At 38.8% G+C, this 24,228-nt stretch overlaps 1 protein-coding gene across 1 annotated transcript in view; it reads left to right on the top strand.

The window, feature by feature from the left end:
- The window catches only part of LOC136885007 (ATP-dependent helicase brm), a 235,026-nt gene that overhangs the window by 129,261 nt on the left and 81,537 nt on the right, over positions 1-24,228 (top strand). The window contains exons 7-12 of the mRNA XM_067157383.2: positions 116-277; positions 3,983-4,179; positions 7,912-8,053; positions 12,614-12,728; positions 19,245-19,415; positions 20,530-20,659. Coding sequence (XP_067013484.2) covers positions 116-277; positions 3,983-4,179; positions 7,912-8,053; positions 12,614-12,728; positions 19,245-19,415; positions 20,530-20,659 — 917 coding nt within the window. The remainder of the gene's footprint in view (positions 1-115; positions 278-3,982; positions 4,180-7,911; positions 8,054-12,613; positions 12,729-19,244; positions 19,416-20,529; positions 20,660-24,228) is intronic.

The raw sequence follows: 24,228 nt of genomic DNA, 5'->3' as shown, positions 1-24,228 counted from the left end.
TTAATTGGTCAGCTACCTTTCACGACATGCAATTTTATATAGAACCAATGCTATCCAGTTAAGGCAAGTTATATTGTTTCTATGCACATACATAATATGAAGTTCCTGTTTACAGGTATTGGCATGCACTCGCCGTGACACTACTCTGGAAACTGCAGTGAACGTGAAAGCATACAAACGAACAAAACGACAGGGTCTACGAGAAGCCCGTGCTACCGAGAAACTAGAAAAGCAGCAGAAGTTGGAGGCAGAACGGAAACGACGTCAGAAACACCAGGTAACTTTGTCTTTTATATTGGGTTTTATCTTAATTTTCATGTACAGTAAAACTAGGTTAACTTGAATTTGAAGAAACTCGAATAAAACTTTGACTCTTGTAGTTAAGATGTACAGTGGACCCAATCTTTAGCATGAGACAGCTTATGGAAAAGAACTGGGAATATGGAAAGGATCTGGTCATGACTTTCGTAGATACAGGAAAGGAATATGATGGTTTTGGGAAACCATGGTTAAAATGAGACTTGGAAGGGAAATGTTAGAAATGGTGCAAGCAATGTACAACTACTGTGTTAGCAGGGTACTGATTCTAGTTGGAAAGACAGAATGGTTTAGGAATAAGACTGGACTAAGACAGGGGAGTGTGCTGTCACCTCTTTTGTTTACTATGGTCATGGACGAAATTTTAAAGGAAACAAAGGAAGCCTATGGAGATAAAGAGATGAAGATACTACTATTTGCAGATGATGATGTGATCTGGGGAAAGAACAGCAAAGAAGTGCAACAACAACTACATGTACTGAACGAAAAAATTGAGAAGTATAGACTATGGTGATGTCGAGAGGGTAAAGGCAAGGAAAGAGCACTGTGAAAATTGGAAGTCAGAGTCTGGAAATTGTGGACATCTTTAAATACCTAGGAAGTGAATTAATGCAAAATGCTAGAGTGGACATGAAGATTAGCAGGAGAGTACAGCAGGGCAATGCATTCTACCATAGTGTAAGAAAACTTGTTTGGAGCAAAGAAGTACCAAGGAAAAGTAAAGAGATAATGTACAAAATGTACTATGTACCCATACTGACTTATGCAGCTGAGACTTGGACTTTCACTAGCAGGCAAGAAAGTATAATTCAAGCCAGTGAGATGAAATTTCTAAGAAGTATGATAGGAAAGACAAGGAAAGACAGAGTGAGAAATAAAGATGTTAGAAAGGAAGTTGGGCAGCTAAATGAGAGAATTGGAAAGATTAAACTAAGGTGGTTTGGGCATGTAAGGAGGATGGAGGAGAATACAATTCCAAGACAGATGCTGGAGGCAAAGTCAAGGACAAGAGAGCATGAGGAAGACCTAGAACAAGGTGGATTGAATCAATGAAGAGCGGCATAAGAAGACGACATTTAGAATGGGACAAGATCATGAAAAAGGAATTGTGGAAGGAAAGAGGAAGATGGAGAAATGCCATAAATACCCCGACTTGGCAGAAGCTGAATAAAGGGAAGTGATGATGATTTTCTACATTGTGCTTTTCACTCTATTCTTTTATTCTAATTTAACCAGGCTTGAATTGTTCTTGAAAACCACTTCCTTTCCTAACATGGTATTAAACTTCATGTGAACAGAAGTGCATATAAAAAGCCAGTGAACTTTGGATTAGTTAGCGATAACCCTCTCGTAGTATGCGCTCTGTATGGTAATACTGTATTATAATATCTTCTACACTGAAAGGAGATCATTCTCTGAAAGAACTACTGTTTTTGTTTGTATCATCTGTTTATAGACTGGTTTTATACAGTTGTCCATGCCACCCTGTTGTGTGGCAACTTTCTTCTTAAATGCTGCTTCCTATATCTTCTTAATTTGTTAGTCTTATTCATAGATTGATCTTACCTGTTATACTTCTCTCAAAAACTAGCTGAACAAGTCCAATAATTCAACTCAGGTTCCTAGAATCGTCTCTGTTGTTTAACCTTCCTTGGTTATTATATCTTACATACAGCCCTGTGATGTAGGGATAGCGAGTCTGCCTCTTATTCTAAGGCCCTGGGTTTGGCTGGTTCAGGGATTTTAATTCAGAGCTGATTAGGTTTGTAATGTTGCTCACCATATGGCACTCCAACATCTGCTTCCTGTTGGCTGGGCAGTGGCAGACCCTGTATCTTAATGAGCTGTATGCACCATGAGTTATTTTAGTTTGGTTTGTTTTGTTCAGATTAGATTTGCAGCTTTTTATCAGTCATCACTTTATATAGCCAAAATTCCTGATCTTGATGTTAATACCTTTAAACAGAGAGAAATAGAAAAGGAAGTGGAAGGCAAAAGACCTAGAGGCAGACCAAGGAATTGGTGGATCAGTCAAGTAATGCAGGTCCTGGAAGGAGGAGGAGTGGAGTGGCACCAAGTTGAGGAGAAGAAATATACCTGGATGGACAAAGATGGAGAGCACTCTCGTACCACACGCGGGCGACTGGAGATGGTTAAAGGATGATGATGATGATGATGATGATGATTCATTTTCATGTCAGAATCATGATTTAACTGTGTCCTGCCAATATTTTGCAACATATAGTGGGGTTGTCATTATGATTCCTAGTGACTAGAAAATGTTCATCATTTTGGACTTGTCCACACTGGCAAAGTGGGTCTTCTTCGAGACAGTGCCACTTAAACAAGGTTCTGTTTACACCTTATTGCGCAGTGCTGTTGGTCATTCCAAATGGTATAGTTATCTGGAGGGGGGGGGGGGTTGTATTTAGGCATCATGTTATGATGCATATCACCCAGTATTCTCCCCAGAAACTTTTGTAAGCCGGATGGCAGGAATTAGTAACCAGATGGGGAATACTACATAAAAAAATTAATAAAAATAAAATTTATATTTATTCCCCTCAGGTCATTAACAGTAATATCAAGCAGGTAAACACTAACTGTAAATTGAATTATTTTAGTGTTATTATCACAAATAAGATATAACAGAGTATTTTGAACTTCTAGTATTTTACTGCTCAATCATAATCATGTAACACCAGGGCTTACCACTTGGTTGCTGTGGAGTTTTGTGACGTCATGCAGAATCGAGTGCTTGCATGCGATTCCACGCTGATCAAGACACTACTTTTGCACGACACTACATGACAGTAAATGAAAATCCACAGCCTGTTTCCAGTCATTTGACCAGGTCAGGAATGGAATGAATGAAGCCCCCATCTGACGGCAAGGATAGGAATTGTGCCGGCTGCCGAAACCTGTCACACTCCTCTGAGGTAATGATTAATGAATGACAAATGAAATTATATTGGAGAGTGTTGCTGGAATGAAATATGACAGGGAAACCAGAGTACCTGGAGAAAATCCTGTCCCGCCTCCGCTTTGTCCAGTACAAATCTGACATGGAGTGACCGGGATTTGAACCACAGAACCCAGCGGTGAGAGCCCGGTACACTGCTGCCTGAGCCATGGAGGCTCTTCTATGTAACACGAGCAGTTATGCTGACACTAATTAAGATATATCATTTAAATAAATAATTTTACAGTATTTACATTTTCATTTGGAGCACTCAGTGACTCAAATACATATTAATATTATGTAACTAGCACATATCTAGGTTATGTTAGCTGGGCGTTTTGTAAAAACGGCAGGGCGGTGTGCACATTAAAAAGGTCCTGGGGAGAACACTGTCACCTCGTTAACAGAGACATCTGCTTGCTTTGCATGAGCAGAATTCCTCCATACAGGTGCTGTGCAATCGGCTATAGAGAAAGTAAGAGCAGTAGCTGATGTGTGGAGAACCTCTTAGGCTCATCATGATGTGCCTGTTAGTTATTCCTTGCGCAGATCTTCTGGTTGGTGCCATCCTAATCTTGCCCGAAAGGTACGACGACAAAAGGTCACCTGAATCACGAAAAGGAATTTGTTGATGAAGGTAGATACATTTGAAGGTATGTTGTGAGAGAATATCTTGTTATTAATGTGATGGTGGTGTTTTAGGAATTCCTGATCTCGGTGCTACAACATGGCAAGGACTTCAAGGAATACCACCGCAACAACCAGGCTAGAGTTGCTCGTCTCAACAAGGCCGTACTTAACTACCACGCCAATGCCGAGAGGGAACAAAAGAAGGAGCAAGAGCGAATCGAGAAGGAACGTATGCGCCGCCTTATGGCTGAGGATGAAGAGGGCTATAGGTATGATATCTTCTTGTTTGCTATAATATACATTTCTGTCAGCTAGGACAGTATGCACTTTGAGATCCTCTGGAATGAAAATGTGAGTGGTCTGGTCTTTGGCAGGTACAAGAAAGACCAATGGAAGGTGCATAAGGAGGAATTTAAAGAAAGGGATGGGAACAAGTTTAAGGAATAAACACAGTGACAGGCTATCATGATCATCAGTAATAACCGTTTGTAAACAACATGCCCTAAAAATAAAAATAAAAAGCTAAAAATGAGAGTATTTACGTCCATTAGGATAGAGAAAAGTTTTATTTTTCATATTATGTATATATGTTGGGTATTCAGCCCAAAGGCTCGTTTGATCCTCAACATCTCCCCCAAAAGCTGTCGGAGATAGCCCTGGTGTCACTAAAGAGGCATACTAGGGAAACGAGGAGTTAGGCATCGCTAAAGAGGCATACTAGGAAAATGAGGAGCGATTGACCTGTTAATTTCCTCACCGAGCCAGAAGTTGCTATTACATATCATTCATATCAGGGACTGGCTGCTTAAGTAATGGCATTACTAACATCGCTCATACCTCAGTCACTTTCAAATTGTCAAAACCAAGGATAAGACTGAGACAGGTCAATGAAAGTAACAGATTTGTTCTAGCCCGAGACACAGTGCACTGTAAACACTACATCTCGCCAGCAAAGACATATTAAATTAATATTAGTATTTTATATTAAATTCAGTGTAAAATAAACATTCATTATTAGAGAAGTGAATTGCTTTCAGTTAGAAAAATACAGAGCAAACAATAGTAACCGGTATAGGATATTCGTCGTAATTGAATAGCATTCAATAAAATATATAATTCAGATTACAGTAAAACCTCGTTAATTCAAAGTCATTGCGACTCAAAAATCGGACTTCAAATTGCGCGATTTCGAATTAACCGCCAATTCGCAATTCAGAAGCACCAACCCTTGCGTTACAAAATATTCTAAGGCCCGATACTGCATGCAGTTAACCTTGATGCACAGTTTATACCTTTCAAATACCATGATAAAAGAACTGTTTCCAAAATATATCCAAGAAGGTGCATTTACAGTATTCAAACAATACACTTGGATATCTCACTGGCAAATATAACCTCATGCAATGAAAGAAAGAAAAGAAAAAAAAAGCACGATTCAAAGACGAGGAGAAATCTATGCTGGCTCCCATGTGCAAGTGCTTTATTCATTGGATTACTATACTGTATGCATTTTAGATGCCTTGTATTTGCACAGAAAATACCCGATGCCCTTAAAATCGAACTTTCCTATGACTCTATCCTTGTACGATTTACTGCCATGGCACTTCTTTCGTACTTCAGAAACGTAAACACTTGCCGCGTCACAAAGTATTCTAAGACTCATTAATACATGCAGTTACTTCGATTCACGGTTTAAACCTTTCAATTGCCATGGAAAAAAACTATTTCCGACATGTATCCAACAAGGTGCATTTACAATGTTCAAAATAATGCACTTGGATAAATCACTGACAAACATAACCTCACGCAACGAAAGAAAAACATTACACAATTCAAAGACGAGGATAAATTATGCTGGTTCCCCTGTGTAAATGCATTAATTTTTTGGATTTCTGTACTGTTTGCATTTTTAGATGCTTTGTACTGGCATGGAAAGTGCCCGACACCCTTAAAACATTGTGGCTTATCAAACTTTACTATGACGAGGGCATAAAGTTTCTCGCTTCCATGTGCATTGCAGCACACTACAATGACCCCCATCCCCACTCTTGTACGATTCCCTGGCTGGCACTTTCTCCTTTAAAACCATAAGAACGTTTACGCTCGCATTAAAGTAAAGCCATGCAGTTTCATCGCCAATGACAATATTGTTAGGTGCCTACGAATTTATTATATGAGCCACGTTTTTTCGTTAACTGTCGGCATCGCCAGTGTTCGAGGATTCTGTTTTTCCGCACACTGCCTGTTGCGTAATATTACGACGTTCCTTAAAAGGTTGAATACAAAAGAATTCCGATTTCATTCAACTTAGTAATCATGAAGCGCAATTTAGACCCACCGAAGTGAGTGTAAGTGCGGAAAGCTACGGTACCCCTCAACATTCTGGAACACGCGTTCTGTTATGATGCGGATAAATTTCGAGTTGAAATTGCTCTGTAACATGCTATTGTTTTAAAATGTAAAGGCAGTTTCGAATTAAAAGTCTGAATTTCGGTAATGGGGCCGACATTTTACTTCGAATTACGAATTATCCGTATTTCGAATTAAACAAATTAAATAACATGCAAAACTGTATCTCATGTTTCCGGGAACGAGACATTCTTCGAATTAGGCGGGATTTTGAATTAACCGATTTTGAATTATCGAGGTTCTACTGTATGTGTAGAAAGATAGGAACTTGCAAAGGAACATAAAATTAAATAAAAATGATAGGTCAAGTCACATTTGATGAGGTAGAGACATCGGAAGGAATACGTAACAGGAAAAACACAATAACAGGTCAGTGCATGAAGGGGGAGAAATAAAGAGAGAACGGACAAGGACATTGTGAAATAGATTGCCTCTCTCGTTCATCATCATTTCCCTTTATCCAGCTGTAACCGGGTAGGGGCAAATATGGTTCCTCTCCACTTTCTTCGGTAGGGGATACCCTAACATTTTCCGAGGCATCATATCTGCTAATCCATATAGGCTATTGTTACGATGGGCTCGCCCTACCCAAAAGCATTGTATACCTACTGCCAGTTTCAAAATTAGGCCGCCCCTAACATGGAGTCAGACGCCTTTCGTAGCCGCTCCTCTGGAGTTCAGATGCTACAGGTTTGCCCCTTCCACCATCTCCACCGCAACGAAGACCACCTTCTCCGCTGTAGACGCCGTTGAGGTCTTCACTCGTAACCCTGAACTGGGATCCATACCAGATGTTACACACCGGGTCAGTGTGCTCTGGAACTCACATAGGCAGGGGCGCCACTCCCTGGGTAGGGCTGCCTTTGAAGAGCGTCCCTACCTGCCTCTCTGTCCGGCTCCATGGCTAAATGGTTAGCCTGCTGGCCTTTGGTCACAGGGGTCCCGGGTTCGATTCCCGGCAGGGTCGGGAATTTTAACCTTAATTGGTTAATTTCGCTGGCACAGGGGCTGGGTGTATGTGTCGTCTTCATCATCATTTCATCCTCATCACGACTCGCAGGTCGCCTACGGGTGTCAAATCAAAAGACCTGCATTCCGCGACCCGAACTTGTCCTCGGACACTCCCAGCACTAAAAAAGCCATACGCCATTTCATTTCATTTTTAACTGCCTCTCTCCTTATCAATCCTAATTCTTCTACATCCATTTCTTATCAGCCCCACGCAAGCTCATTTCTGCTTCCCAGTTTGATCAGGAGGGCGAACATCAACGCCTGTTCAGAGGCTGTCTTGTTGTGGGAAGGGTGTAGGATAAGATTGTTGAGCAGCAAATGCCATTACAACTTGCCAGTGCATCTTGCTACTACATGAAATTTACAGTTGTAGATGATCAAGTGTTCTTCCTGAGTTAATTCCATATCAGTCACATGTGCTAATAAAGGTACTTTATTTAATCAATTATCTGCCTTCCTGGCATGTAGTCTCTGGGCAAGACTGTAAGGAAGATCCTCCTTTTTTGAGCTAGCTTGTATTTTATGTTCTTGTTACGTCTGCCATCATAGGTATTTCTACTAACTTACATATAATATTTCAGGAAATTGATCGATCAGAAGAAAGACAAGCGTCTGGCATTCTTACTGTCCCAAACCGATGAGTACATCGGTAATTTAACGGAGATGGTGAAGCAGCATAAGATTGAACAGAAGCGCAAGCAGCAAGAGATGAAACAGAAGAAGGTATGATTATTATATTTCGGAGATATAGATTAAGTTGTCGTCGATACATCATCATAGTCATCAGCTTCCCTTTTTCAGCTCCTGCTGGGTCAGTGTTAATGGCAACTTTCCATCTTCCTGTCCAACCACCATTGCTGCTCCTTAACTGTGTTCAGCTTTCCACAGTTTTTCAAGGTCTTGTCCCCCAACTTCTAGCGCACCTTTACCTTATCTTTCTCCTTTAGTCATCACCATCGTCTTGTTTTTCTACATGCTTATTTCCATTCTTTTTTTACCAACATACTCGCTCAATACATCCAGTTGACCTTGTGCTTCCCCTCTGTTTGTTCCCCATACCACACTGTCATCTGCAAACACCTTTACCTTCACATCACTTTCCTTCGTCACCTTCACAATTTCATCCATTACCGTTGTGAGCAACAGTGGCGGCAGCACACTTCCCTATCTTAGTCCATTTAGTTTCTATAACCATTCTGTCCTAGCCTGAGGGATCTGGACACTGCTGCAACAATTGTTGTACATTGCTTCTGCACTTTCAATAATTCATTCCACGTCCTTTTTATTTCATAACTTCCCATACCTTTGCTCTGAGGTCACTACCGTATCTTCTTCTTCATCTTGAACCAGTTCCAGTTTTCTGTGTGCAGTGAATGAGCGCTCTCCATTTACTTCTGTCCATGTAGAAGTTTTCTTCAATAACCTGCTGGAAATCCAGACCTCGTCCAGCTAGATCATTTCTAATTTGATTGATCCATCTCTTCCTTGGCCAACCGCTTGATCTTTTGCCTACGATTTCCCCCTCAAACCACACCCTGGCTGTTCTTTCTGGGTCCATTCTTTCGGGAATACCAAACCATTTCAGCCTGGCTTCAACACAGATAAGGGGTTGTTTCACTTGGACAAGATGGTGTATCTCATCGTTTCTGATTTTGCCCCTCCTCGCTTTCTGAACCATAGTTTGTAGCAACTAATATTTCTGTTGGTTTGGATGCAGGTTTCTAGACTGTATGTAGTAACTGGGAATGTCATCACCATTTCTCTACAACATTCTCATTGCCATGATACTGAAGAATCAAATGTTGATATTCCGTTTCTAAAGCCATACTGCATAATATTGATGAAGCTGTTAAGGCTGTAATATTTGGAAAATGTTGTATTGTAAAGCAGCAGTGTATTTTCACATTAGAGAATAATATAAACCACCACCAATATTCCTCCATGGTCTACCCATCCAAGTGGTAGCCTCGCCCTATATTACTTTCCTTAGTAAGAGGATGACATGTTTGTTCATGGTACTTGAGCAAAGCACATTACATAATAATATCACGTGACCTCGGTTCCCAAAAGAAATCTTTGGAGTTGATACACCCTTGGCAACTTTCATGAAATTTTGAAGTTCCATAGTTAGTTCCTTAGTCAGTGCTTCCGTCAGCAAAACTAAAGCTCCATGTTGGTGATCAAAATGCTGTAAATAATTTAGCTGATTGGATGTGTGATGATTCCATCATGATTCTTTTTGCATGATGGCTTCAACTTCACAATATATTAGGGATTTTCCTGTCTTAAAATAACTGGTTTGACTGGGATCAAATTTATCTTAGTTTAAAAGAAGCTAAGGGAAAATTAAGGAGCTATAAATATATGTTACAAAACAAAATTGATGAAGCTATGAAATTGATTGTGTGTCGCCTCTGGGGAGGTCTAGTGCAGGTCTTTGTATTTGACACCTACACATTTGAATGTGAGATGATGATGATCACCATGATGATGATTATGATGATGATGGTGGTGGTGGTGGTGGCGGCGGCGTAGGAAGAGGATGGAACCCAATGTTGACACGTAGCCTACTTATGACAAACAACACCAAAGGGTCTCTTCAATGCTTATTGTCTCCATCTGACAGACAAATCACCCACAGCAGCAACTCACATATTACAGAGCCCAAAGAAAACAAAAACGTAAGTCCCTAAAACTTGTCAACGATAACATCCTGATGGACTACAGTGGAACCTCAATTAACTGTTCCCGGAAACTACATTTTCCCAGATTATTCGCTTAAATGATGTGGTCCCGCGAGCATACTAATTAAATCACATTGTAAAAATCCTTCATTATCCGTTCCTTAAAAAAAAAAAATGTTCCCGGATCAGCCGTCAAGAAATTTCAGTCCCATCAACAATAAATCCTCGATGAAGCATTTCTCAAGAAACTTTATCTCACGAAAGGATGGATACGGCATACTTATAGATATTGACGTTAACGTCCCGTTATTGCGATAATTAAAGCAAGTACTGTACTGGAAAAACGATCGGCTGTGAATTTGCAAAAGGGACCATCTTAGCATCGTATTCGGATGGTATTGGTTAGAGAATCCTCAGAAATCATAAAGCAGAGAGTGGGCACAACAATTCGAAGGAGACAGAGCGCACTTCAACAGCTCTGCTTGAAGATGGAACGAGTTTCGTCAAATGTTCGTAGAACTTTTGAGATTACAAGTAATCAATCTCATTGTTGGTCCGTACTGAGTTTCATGCAAGTCTATGTGATTACCTTTAATTAAGTAGCTGTCTAATGGGGAGATGGCGACACCGGTCTAGAGAGCCAGGAATAATGGCCGAGAGGATTCGTCACACTGACCATGCTAATAATAAGAAAAAAATTGACAAGACAAATTTTCAATACAATTCTTCAAGTAAATGATATAACATCAGTCTTGGGACTAGTTCCAGCCACTTAGTGGCCATCTTCAGCCAAATAAAAATTAAACAGATTATGAGATAACTAAAACACATTGGGGCTGTAGTTTGGTTTAGGGGTGTTTGTAAGATTATAAGTATACATATTTCATCTTTGTGTTGTTTAGCCAAATAGTTGATGGGTCATTCATTTCTGGATTTTTGGTTTTCCCGTGTTGTACTTTTTTTCTCCGTGGTCCCCCTAAAAACGGAGAATCGAGGTTTCACTGTATTTCATTTTTGTAATGTTTAACCAGGGGCCTATTCCACGAACGAACTTTGCAACTTTTCACTTTGCACTTTGCACTTTTCAGTTCAGATTTTGTTCCACCATCACTTTTCAGATTTAGCTTGCAAAGTGAAAAGTGAAAAGTTAGGAATCTTTTCACTTTACAAGCCTGTTATGTTCCACCATTGGTACAGAAATGCAAAGTGCAAAGAAATAAAGTGAAAAGTTTTCATAAATCTTGCAAAGAGATGATTCCATTTTCATATGTTAATTAACAAGTATCTACATTAGTTTCTCGGCGGAGAATTTGGTTTAGTGATATAAACACGTTACGACGTGAGCTTTTGTTAGCATCAAGTGAGGAACAGTGATGAAGAATCCAATAATAGAACGTACAAAAAAATGATTAATTTTCATAACCTCACTTCGACGTAATAACGCGAGTGATTTCGTATTACCCCAACACAGGCTAACTATATTATTGAAATGATCGGGCATTTATTGAAACATGCAACAAAAAGAAGTCAATTCCTTTCCTAAAAAAAAAAAAACAAATTCGTATATGCTTACAGTACATTGGTTAGTAAATGATGCCCAGCTGCACGGTGTAGCAGCAATGCATGGGACATCAAAATCAATTATTTGCGAACTGTTACCAAAGTCGGAGATGTTATAGTAAATGTAATATTTCCTAACAGTACGTTGGCCTGATAATCCACATAATATAGCGACGGGATTTCTAATGAAGGGTGAATTTCCTTCTGTGTGTGGATGTGTTGACGGTACTCTCGTTGACATTGATGTGTGTGATCATTTGAGAGGTTATGTTTAAAGTTGTCAAAAAAGTATGTCACGTTTCTCCTTGACAACTTCCAGCACAGCCAGCTTCTTGTAATAACCTTTCTTTCCCATGATAAAAACTTTAATGGTACGACAATTATACCGCCAAGTTCGCCGCGAAAAGTAAAGCATTAAAATCGGAGTATTAGGCCTATAAAGTTTGCTCATGGAATAAACTCGATCGGATCACTCATTCGCAAAGACTTTTCACTTTGCGAAGAAATTGAAAAGTACAACCTAGTTCATGGTGGAACAGAAAGACTTTGCACTTTGCAAGAATTGAAAAGTGAAAAGTGCAAAGTTGAAAAGTTGCAAAGTTCGTTCGTGGAACAGGCCCCAGATTGTGGATGGTTTTCATCAATTCCCGGATTTTCAGTTTTCCAGGTTTTTTTTTTTTCGGTGTCCCTCAAAAAAACAGAGATTGAGGTTTGACTGTATTATTGTTAATTGAGGTGTAATGCCACTCATCTCTGCTGCATGGGATTACTGCTGCAGTTGTACAAACGCTAGCCAGTCAGTGGCTGGTAACACAGCTATTTTTTATATATAAAAGAAAAGCTGTGATGAATGACTGCTTTCTCTCATTATAGCTAATAAGGGTTCTTATTTTTAGCCTGTTTTTCCACTGATTTAAAGAACACTATTAGCAAACAGTGACAAAAGAAGCCTCATTCCCCATCTGAAGACACATTTGTATAATTTGATATCTTGCCGTTAGTATATATGCTTAAATCCAAAACTCTTGACTTTTTACAGAAGAGGAAGAAGAAAAAGGTTGAAGCTGCTGAAGGAGCTGAAGGAATTGACGGTCAACTTGATGATAGTTCTCAAATGTCTGATATGAGGGTATCTGTGATGGAGATTGCAACTGGTGAGTCTTTTTCAGTAGTCTTTGATTTGTGTGTTGCTAAGTATTGCATGATTTATTTCTGGGCCTATAGAAGCTGTGACATGAATGTGGCAAAGTATTTATTTGGGCATATTTGCTTAAGTATAGGGATTTTATCTCCCCTTATCATCCATTGTTTGGAACTGCTGTTAATTGGTGTGACCGACAATGTCTGTATATTTAAATCTGCAGTCTGCCATTATTATGCTAACTTCGATCATCCCATTATTTCAATAAGTAATTGATTCTGGTGCGCATGCGCGTAAATCACTTCTGCACTTTGAGCTGAGGCTGTTTCCGGCTAGCAGAGGACTTGTTCTCAAGCCGTTGTACAAGATGGAGGTAGATTGCTCTGTGTTGCAGAAGACGTGCTTGAGTGTTGGTGCGATGGAGTCTTATACTCCTGGCTAATGGCCATGTAAACTAAGGCTTTTGCCTAAAATTCTTGTGATTTAGTTTTCTATTTGATATTACTTTTGTAATTTTGTGAAACTTGTGACCAATGAATTGCTGGGAGCGTGTGCTCGATTTTAAACATGACCTAAGGCCATAAGCTATTGGAGTACATTAATTTGGATACTTAAGAATGTAATTACCGATACCTTTATTTTTTTTTTTAACTGTTCTACTGCTGTGGATTATTTGGAGAAGAAGATATTACCATAAATTGAATCCTTCATCATGTGACATTGATATTGTGGGAAATTTCGGCAACATTGTCAAGATTGTATCAAGCCAACCTTGGAACTGTAATTTGAAATTACACCTCCCTATTCATGGAGCTTTCGGCAACGGTTTATTTATTAAATTAAACTGGTATCTCTTCTCCATCCAACATTTTCATAACATAATCTGCATCGTCAAGATTTTTAAAATGTAATAAGATTTTATCAAATTCAACCTGGGAATTGTAATTGAATTATCGGGGTAATACGGAAACTCGGTATATGTGCCTATGAGAAATAAAATTATTCTATTTGTTTTATTTAATTGAGAGTATCATTGTATTGAATTTTCTGCTTCTTAATTTTTTTGGGCTATATTATTATTTTGATCAGTGATTTTTTTCTATATTTCCTGGTTCCTTTTTTGTGGTCTCTATTGCACCGTTATTTATTGTATGATGCCGATTGCTGGTTTATTTTTTGTAATGGGATTGTTCTTTTCCGCCTTTCAGGGGTGGGTCTATATCCTGACTCATACACACATTACCGTACTTCCAAGACCTTCTAACTTTAAACTTACCAGAGCAGAGCATGGTTCACACTACTGCAACGGCCCAAGGACACAAGAAACGAACACAATAAATCAACAAAGAACAACATTAAAGTACATAATTACTTACCTGGGGCAGTAGCATACAACATAAAATGTGGAAGAGAACCCAAAATAAAGAGGGAATTAAAGGCCAGGATCATAATTTAACACTTGAGGGGTTGCCAGGTCAAAGCAACTAAGAGACTCAAATAAGATACGAAATTAAAGGTTAAATCAAAATATTTACTAACGAATAAAAAAATGTCATGAATGGCACTTAACAAGATTCAGAATTTCTTGAAATGTATTGAAAATATGTTAAATCAAGAACTAATTATTTAATTGTAAATTAATTAATTAAATTAGGAGTTAAATGTCTAGTTTTAAAATAATTAAGTCATGAACTCTCTCAGATAGCAAGCTACTGTATTTCTTACAATGTATCGAAAAATAAGCCCGAGAACTGACATTAAATAAAAATAATTAATGTTTAAATGGATCCATTCCTTAAAAGATTATAGAAGCCTCAAAACCAACAGACTGTTCCTCCTTACTGGGGTGTAATACATATTCAAATTTAGTGAGTCCCTTAGGATTTTAATTTATTTTTAAGTCGAGAGAATGAAGAAGAATTTCTATGAAACTGCAAGGGATTGACAGCTCATTAAATCAACGTTCGAGTTCTGGTTGAGAATACATTGTGTGAGATAAATGAAAAACTGAGGCATGGAAACTCTGTTCCTTGTCTGCAGAAGAGAAACTTGACTGATCACAACTTTGACTGTTCTATCAAAGCTGAACACTTTGAATTTGATTGTCCATTGCTCTTTTGATTAAATGATACTCTCATTCATTACCAGATGAGTGTTATATTCCAAGTTGAAATTCATGTTACCTTTTTCTTTTTGGTCCAAGTGTGGTGTTTGCTTGGTTGTGAGTTAGGAAAAAGAAACTAACATGGTCATCAGGCTAATACCCATGAGATGAAGTGGGGAGAAGGGAGTGAGTTCATTACTGACATTTGAAGAGTGTTACACTGTACATAGATATGAGGTGCACCTGCTGGAAACTGCCAGCTGTCTTAAGTTCTGTATTTTTGCATTTCTACTTTCACTCCTTTGAATAGAATATGGGAGCTTACCAAACCAGCCTCGAAGCTGATGACCTCAAAGACAACATAGTGAATTTAAGTATCACGAGAATTTTTAATAGGTTTTAGTTTTTGGAAGTAGCAGTGCCTGAAAACTTAAGGAGTTAAAGAGATAGGAATAACTAATGTTGTCGTGGATGCTGAAATATTGTGTCTGAACCTTGATTTTTTTTTTTTTTAAATCAGTTAATCTGTAGTTGCTGTTATTTTGTAACAGGGCTACCTTTTGTAGTTAGAGCACCGCTTAGAAACAGAAATGAAGATATTCATAATTCTCAGTCTATCCTCTTGACATAGTAATTGAAGTAGGTAGTAAGTAGGTTTAGTGTTCATGATTGATTCTGTGCCTGTCTCATAATCGTTTTATTCTACCTGTTTATACTTCTTATCTCTTTGTGCCTGTCCTTTTCCTGCATTTGTCTGGCTTCTTTCTCATTCTACATTTCCCACATTGAGACTTAACTCTTCGCGAGTGGCAGTAATTCTTGGCTGTAGGCGGTGAAAAACATGAAAATAAAACACATGAAAAATTTCGGAAAAGTTACTAAAACGATGAAAATGTACCCAAATTAACCATATACCTTCTTGAAGAATGGAAACCCTACTTAGAAGTGGTCTGAAGACAAAATAAATATCCTCTCATTTTTTCAATGGAAGAATGGCACAAGGGGCACTCTGTGATATGTTCTCACAAAGGTTAATTTTAAGTACACATTATTTCTATGAATGTCTACCCGTTATTTCCATTTCCTGAAACGGGGTCAGGGATGAGGGATGAGATGAATTTATCTTGCGCGTTTATACGACCGGATGCCCTTCACAATGTGAATCTCAGTTGAGGAACTAATGAAGGTGAAATAAATGGTGGTGAATGAAATTGGGTAATTAGCTGGAAAGAAACGGCTCTGGCCTACAAATAGGAGCTCTCTTGGCAATTGCCTGGAAGTGAAAATGGGAAATCAAGGAAAGTCATTCTCAAGAAAGCTGGTGGCGGCCATCGAACTTGCATGTTTCTCGAATGCAGAGCAGTAGCGCGGCTACTCCACTCGGTACACATTAGTCCACTATTATGAAATATGTTTTTGTTCATCAAAAAGTGAAAAACTAGTCAAAGAATAGTCAGAGAAATTGAACCCACGCTCCGCACGAATAACATAAATAAATAGTCCGTAAGATTTGTTTCAGTATCAAAGTTTGATGGCAACATTGGCCCTTCGTCAATATTACGAAAGGGTAATAGAAGTCGTAGTTCCGGAACTGTTATAAGTTACGTCAGATGCATTCTGTCGCTGCAAGTGTCACTTGTGTGGTTGTTGTTCTCAGATGAGGTGGAGAAATAATTTTCGACTTCAGAGTCACATACACTAAAATCAAACACTTGACACTATATTGGTATCGCTAATCTATTTTTGCGACAGCATTTCACCTGAAAACCGCGAAAATACATAATAAGTATGGGTGTGAAAAAACTGCTTAAAAACATGCATATTGTGTAACTCTCACCACCAGGAGAAAAAGTATTGCAAGATACTGAGGGGATTTTTCTCATCAGTAGAGTTGAAGGAACAACTTCTGCATCTGTGAGCATATTTGTGTACGTCCTCGGCTAGTAAAACTGCGAAATTCAAACAAAACATATATATATTTCTGCCCGGAGAAAAAGAAATGTAGAGCATATATATGCTTCCGCCCACGAGAGTTAAAACCTAAGGCTCTATAAGATGGGTATGCTTAGCCGCCATTTTGGTTCATACATGCACAATGTGCCGTGTGATCAAACTCTAGTTTCTCCTTCATCACGTTGAATGTATTGCTTTAATCATCACGTGCATGACAGAATAGTCCTATATTTGTGTGGGTATTCATTACTAAATGGTTGATTGTCCTGAACCTAATTGTAGTAATGTTTCTACTGCGCGATGAAAATTCTAAGAGAGCAATCTGACTTCAAAACTCTATACGTGACAGGTGGAAACCGATATCAACTTCGAGGTTATAAAGTTATGACATTAATTTGTAACTGTGAGGTCTTCTGTAGGGATTATAAGCATTATACGTACGTATATTGCAAAATAGTGCAAACCTTGTAGTGGAGAAAATTTTGAATGATAAATGTCCAGGATATGATTTCCAACGTGCTGTAATTTAGAAGAAATAATTAGACACTTCTTCAAAATTCGATCCTGTGCTGTTGTGGACTTTAACAAGAATGTACGGAAACGAAATAAAATGTATGGGAACTGCTTCGTAAAAGAAGAGAAAAAAATTTAAACAAGGAATGGAATGTTACCGTTTTATGAATACTGTAAAAAAAAAGGATACAGTAAATTAATAAAATATTATTTAAATTTCATATTTAAAAAGAATGTACTGCCTGAGCAATTTATCCCATGTTGCAACCTTTTGAAGTTTAATAAGGTGTGTCGTGCTGGAAATCATACTAGGCCTACTTCTCCTCAAACCAGAGGAATCTCTGTAAAAATAAAGTAGGCTCCTGTTAACTGCAAAGTAAAAAAAAAAAAAAAAAAAAAAAAAAAAAGATCAATATTTTCCACAGCTCGTGGGTCACTCCCTTTCCAAGTAACTCGTAACTGATTATCAGTGCAATACTTCCGGTTGGGAGAGAAGTTTCAGCAATAGAAGTAGTTACTCTATTCTTATTTTCTTCCTGAATGTAATTTATAATATTTGTTTCATGAATATTCGGTTGAATAAACTAAAATCCTCTGTTCATTAAATTTGCTTAAGCTGATGAGATTCATAGCACTCACCAAAAATTTTTATTTTGCAAATAGAATGTCTTTTTTTTAAAATACTGGTAAATAAGGAAAAGGGACTAAATTTTAGAATAAAGAAATAAGCTTAAAAATTCCCAGTTACCGTCTTCGTACGTCACATTTCAGCGTTAATTTTCTTCAAAGAATATTTTTCTATTTCGTTAACACTGAAAATAGCGCTGAATTTCACGCAAGTATGAAATGCCGACTGGGATCATATGAAATCAAAATCTTGTATCACAGTTTATATATCTTCGACACTGATCGATTACCAAGTGAAATTCCACGATTTAAGAATGACAATAGCCTATATCAACACCACGGAGTCCCTCATTTCATTTGACGGTACCGCGGCGGATAGCTTACGAACAACCTATTGTACTTATCAATAATAATCCGATTTATTAGTAAGCTACCGGTGTTTTTTCTAATATTTTTCCAGTGAGAATACATTCCTAGTTTGTTTGTTAAAAGGCAAATTATGAACGACCTTGCTATTACAATCACCGTCTCGAGTAAAAATTACACAGTAATGTACGAAATATAGCCAACTAACTTTTACAGTATGTTGAGTAACCGTTTGAGTAATGCTGGTGATGAGTATTTTCACATTGTGTTAGTTTAGCATTATTCTCTAGGTTGGAGAACAGTAAAAAAGAGGGATATACAAGACTGGGGCGGTCATCTGCCTTACCAACGTAGTGCAGGAATGAACCATAATGGCGGGCGAGCATACCTAGTCTTTAGAGAGCCCTATTAAAACCTGTGAATGGCCGTCAGTGAGTGTTTGAAGCTAGGAAGCAGAAACGAGCTTGTTAGTGGCTGAGAAGAAATGGATCTAGAACTGGGATTGATGAGGAGAGAGAGCCAATCTGTTTGAAGACAGCATTGTATGAAGATACAGGTCTCCTTTCATGTTTTCTTTTTTATTCTTGTCTCCATTCTGTTACACCCTCTTCCCACATTGACCTGTCATTGTGTTTATCCTATTGTGGGTTCCTTTTCTTGTGGGTAAGAGAGGACCATTAGAAGAAGAATCTCCTTGTTGAAGAACTTGAGGAAATGGTGTAATATGAGCTCTGCTCAACTCTTCAAAATTTCACTCAACAAACCAAAGATAGCTATGACGACAGCCAACATCCAAAATGGATACGTCAAACAAAAAAGAATTCATGTTGCTGTCTTTATATATGCATGACTTAGTTTTCTGTATTAGATTTTATTACAGGGAAGTTCTTAAAAGTGACCTCTATGTCACATATCTGTCAGAAATATCTGGCATTGTTTTGTAACACATTGATCTCATTCTTTCAGGCAAGACTCTTACTGGTGAGGAGGCACCCCTGGCTAGTCAGCTTCAAGTGTGGCTAGAGGCTCACCCAGGATGGGAGGCTATACCTCGTGAGGAGGATGAAGATGACGAAGACGACGACGAAGAGAACTCGGATGACTCCTCTGGAGATGATGATGATCAAGACAATCAGAGTAAGTACACTCCAGTATTCAGTTTTCATCATTTTCATAATTTTCCCTAATCCATGTGCAGTTATATCAGATTAGATAGTGCTCCTGTCCCCCTTTACTCCATCTTTCCACCACTCCTTATTTATCATTATGTTTCAGTCCAGGTTCTGTCCAACTCATTGGATGAATGGTCAGCGTACTGGCCTTCGGGTCAGAGGGTCCCGGGTTCGATTCCCGCCCGGGTCGGGGATTTTAACATTCATTGGTTAATTCTAATGGCCTGGGGGCTGGGTGTTTGTGCTGTCCCCAACATCCCTGCAACTCACACACCACACACACACACACACACACAACACTATCCTCCACCACAGTAACACGCGGTTACCTACACATGGCAGATGCCGCTCACCCTCATCGGAGGGCCTGCCTTACAAGGGCTGCACCCAGCTAGAAATAGCCACACGAAATTATTATTATTATTATTATTATTATTATTATTATTATTATTATTATTATTATTATTATTATTATTATTATTATTATTATTATTATTATAGTCCAGGTTCTGTTGTCTTGTACTGTTCTTAACTGCTATAGTTCCTGTTGTTGATTAGATTGACCCTCTACCAAGCAAGTGGCTGCATGGTTTGAGTCACATAACTGTCAGCTTGCATTCGGGAGATAGTGGATTCGAACCCCATTGTCGGCAGCCCTGAAGATGTTTTTCTGTGGTTTTCCATTTTTCACATCAGGCAAATGCTGGGGCTGTATCTCAATCAAAGCCACAGCCACTTCCTTCCAATTCCTAGCACTTTCTTATCCCATTGTCGCCATAACACCTATCTGTGTTGGTGCGACGTATAGCAAATTGTTAAAAATAAGTAATTGGATCAACCCTCTATCATTGTTGTCATCAGTTCGCAGTTCCAGTTTTCCGGTTACTGTCGATAAGGCTCTCGCACTCTCCTCAATTAATGCATGTCTTGTTCTTCAAGACATTATCCAGTGTCCTTCCCATGTCAGTCTTTACCATATCCATCCAATTGGTTCTTGGTCTCCCAGCCGGGGATTTTCTGTCTACTCTCTCCAGTTGTACCATAGGCTCTGCCTTAATCACATGTATACCATGTTTCAGGCTCCAGCAAACCCAGCACACCCAACAGCTCGGTCAAGTCGGACGAGGACAAGGCGAGGGAGATGATCAAGAAGGCCAAAGTAGAAGATGATGAGTACAAGACCTCTACAGAGGAACAGACCTATTACAGGTAGGTGTATGACATTTCAAAAATAGGTCCTCATTGATTCTACATTTTCTAATATATTGGGAATGATAGGAACCTCTTCAAGGATATTAAAAATGATTCATCATGAAAAGAAACACGTAATAGGATGTGAACAATGACAGGTCTTTGTGAGAAGAGGGAGATAGTGGGTTTGAACCTCACTGTTGGCAGCCCTGAAGATGGTTTTCTGTGGTTTCCCATTTTCACACCAGTCAAATGCTGGGGTTGTACCTTATATAAGGCCACGGCTGCTTCCCTCCCACTCCTAGCTGTAAGACCTGTCTGTGTCGGTGTGACATAAAGCAAATTGTAAAGAAATAAAAGAATATTTTAAAAATGTTAAAAATAGAGCAGACATGGACAATCAAATAGTTCGGTTTTCTCCTCATCAATCCCATTTCTACATCAATTTCTTCTCAGGCCTCGATAAGCTTGTTCCTGCTCCCCATTTTCATCATAAAGGACAAACTTCAGCACTCACTGAGGGGCCATCTTGACAGATCTTCAGTTTTGTTGTGGGGGATTTGAGATAAATAAAAACTAGGATAGATATTATCCCCCCTCTGGCAAACTGACGAATGTGCAAATTGTCAAAAATTAGGAAAGCTAAAAGAAGTTTTGATTACTCATGTCAAATTAATTTTTATAGTTAATGATTGGTTTTATGTGTTAGCCATACAGAACGAGCTGCAGATGTTAGATTTTGTCAGAGAGTAGACATTATATGAATAATAAAATCTAGACAAACTACACGTTCCCTAGTTAATCACTTTCGCAAGTTTGCTATAGTGGCGACAATGTGTTGCTGATTGTATTACGTGTATTCCTATCAGATTTCTTGCGTATGTTCAATCTAGATCTTTTCTCTTTGATCATGTAGCCGTGTGAATGTGCAGAGGGAGAGAGACACTTCATTACCTAGAGCTATGTTGATTTACAGAACATTTGAGGTAAAATGTGCATTTCTCAGAAAAGCAAATATTTCCTTGTAGTTCAATCCCTCTGACATGTCACAAAACTTGACTCTTCGATCAACATCATCACATTGTGACGAATTTGCGAGTTTAAGGATGAAACTTCTGTACTTTGAGAATTATACATATTAAATTCTTTGGAATTCCAATGTAAGATGATGCTTTATGAAGTGAAATTTTTGGATTATCAGAAACATATCCTAGGACGTCAAATGTATTGATTTCATCTCCTTCATTAACAGTTGACCATGTTATGGCCGGTCTCCACTGATTAACATTTAACAACAACATGTTAAATGTTAACTGGTGACACCATCAACATGTTTAAATACTGTTTCATTTAACGTTGCGTCCACACTTAATAAACATGTTAAACTTGACTTCCTTTGTTTATATACAGGTAGTTCATCATATCAATTTGTGTTAATACATTTAGATGGTCTCTAGTATTTTCAAACAAGGACAATGGACTCAGATGAATAAGATTTGGCTTTTGTTATGATTTTTTTTTTTTTTTGCTACCTGCTTTACGTCGCACCGACACAGATATGTCTTATGGCGACGATGGGATAGGAAAGGCCTAGGAAGTGGAAGGAAGCGGCCGTGGCCTTAATTAAGGTGCAGCCCCGGCATTTGCCTGGTGTGAAAATGGGAAACCACGGAAAACCATCTTCAGGGCTGCCGACAGTGGGGCTCGAACCCACTATCTCCCGATTACTGGATACTGGCCGCACTTAAGGGACTGCAGCTATTGAGCTCGGTTTGTTATGATTTAGAAATGCAGTTTTATTAGGCACATTTCTTTCCCTCATCCTGCTCATTGCTTCAAAAGCAAACTACTTTGAAGTATAAACTTTGTCACCGAGCTCGATAGCTGCAGTCGCTTAAGTGCGGCCAGTATCCAGTATTCGGGAGATAGTAGGTTCGAACCCCACTGTCGGCAGCCCCGAAAATGGTTTTCCGTGGTTTCCCATTTTCACACCAGGCAAATGCTGGGGCTGTACCTTAATTAAGGCCACGCCCGCTCCCTTCCCACTCCTAGCCCTTTCCTGTCCCATCGTCGCCGTAAGACCTATCTGTGTCGGTGCGACGTAAAACAACTAGTAAAAAAAAAAAAATCATAACAAAAGCCTCGATAAGCTTGTTCCTGCTCCCCATTTTCATCATAAAGGACAAACTTCAGCACTCACTGAGGGGCCATCTTGACAGATCTTCAGTTTTGTTGTGGGGGATTTGAGATAAATAAAAACTAGGATAGATATTATCCCCCCTCTGGCAAACTGACGAATGTGCAAATTGTCAAAAATTAGGAAAGCTAAAAGAAGTTTTGATTACTCATGTCAAATTAATTTTTATAGTTAATGATTGGTTTTATGTGTTAGCCATACAGAACGAGCTGCAGATGTTAGATTTTGTCAGAGAGTAGACATTATATGAATAATAAAATCTAGACAAACTACACGTTCCCTAGTTAATCACTTTCGCAAGTTTGCTATAGTGGCGACAATGTGTTGCTGATTGTATTACGTGTATTCCTATCAGATTTCTTGCGTATGTTCAATCTAGATCTTTTCTCTTTGATCATGTAGCCGTGTGAATGTGCAGAGGGAGAGAGACACTTCATTACCTAGAGCTATGTTGATTTACAGAACATTTGAGGTAAAATGTGCATTTCTCAGAAAAGCAAATATTTCCTTGTAGTTCAATCCCTCTGACATGTCACAAAACTTGACTCTTCGATCAACATCATCACATTGTGACTAATTTGCGAGTTTAAGGATGAAACTTCTGTACTTTGAGAATTATACATATTAAATTCTTTGGAATTCCAATGTAAGATGATGCTTTATGAAGTGAAATTTTTGGATTATCAGAAACATATCCTAGGACGTCAAATGTATTGATTTCATCTCCTTCATTAACAGTTGACCATGTTATGGCCGGTCTCCACTGATTAACATTTAACAACAACATGTTAAATGTTAACTGGTGACACCATCAACATGTTTAAATACTGTTTCATTTAACGTTGCGTCCACACTTAATAAACATGTTAAACTTGACTTCCTTTGTTTATATACAGGTAGTTCATCATATCAATTTGTGTTAATACATTTAGATGGTCTCTAGTATTTTCAAACAAGGACAATGGACTCAGATGAATAAGATTTTGCTTTTGTTATGATTTTTTTTTTTTTGCTACCTGCTTTACGTCGCACCGACACAGATATGTCTTATGGCGACGATGGGATAGGAAAGGCCTAGGAAGTGGAAGGAAGCGGCCGTGGCCTTAATTAAGGTGCAGCCCCGGCATTTGCCTGGTGTGAAAATGGGAAACCACGGAAAACCATCTTCAGGGCTGCCGACAGTGGGGCTCGAACCCACTATCTCCCGATTACTGGATACTGGCCGCACTTAAGGGACTGCAGCTATTGAGCTCGGTTTGTTATGATTTAGAAATGCAGTTTTATTAGGCACATTTCTTTCCCTCATCCTGCTCATTGCTTCAAAAGCAAACTACTTTGAAGTATAAACTTTGTCACCGAGCTCGATAGCTGCAGTCGCTTAAGTGCGGCC

The sequence above is a fragment of the Anabrus simplex genome, chromosome 13 (genome assembly GCF_040414725.1).
Source record: "Anabrus simplex isolate iqAnaSimp1 chromosome 13, ASM4041472v1, whole genome shotgun sequence".
In the NCBI taxonomy this organism is placed as follows: Eukaryota; Metazoa; Arthropoda; class Insecta; order Orthoptera; family Tettigoniidae; genus Anabrus; species Anabrus simplex.
Note: the sequence above shows the minus strand (reverse complement) of the source record. Positions and strands in the feature narration are given on the sequence as shown.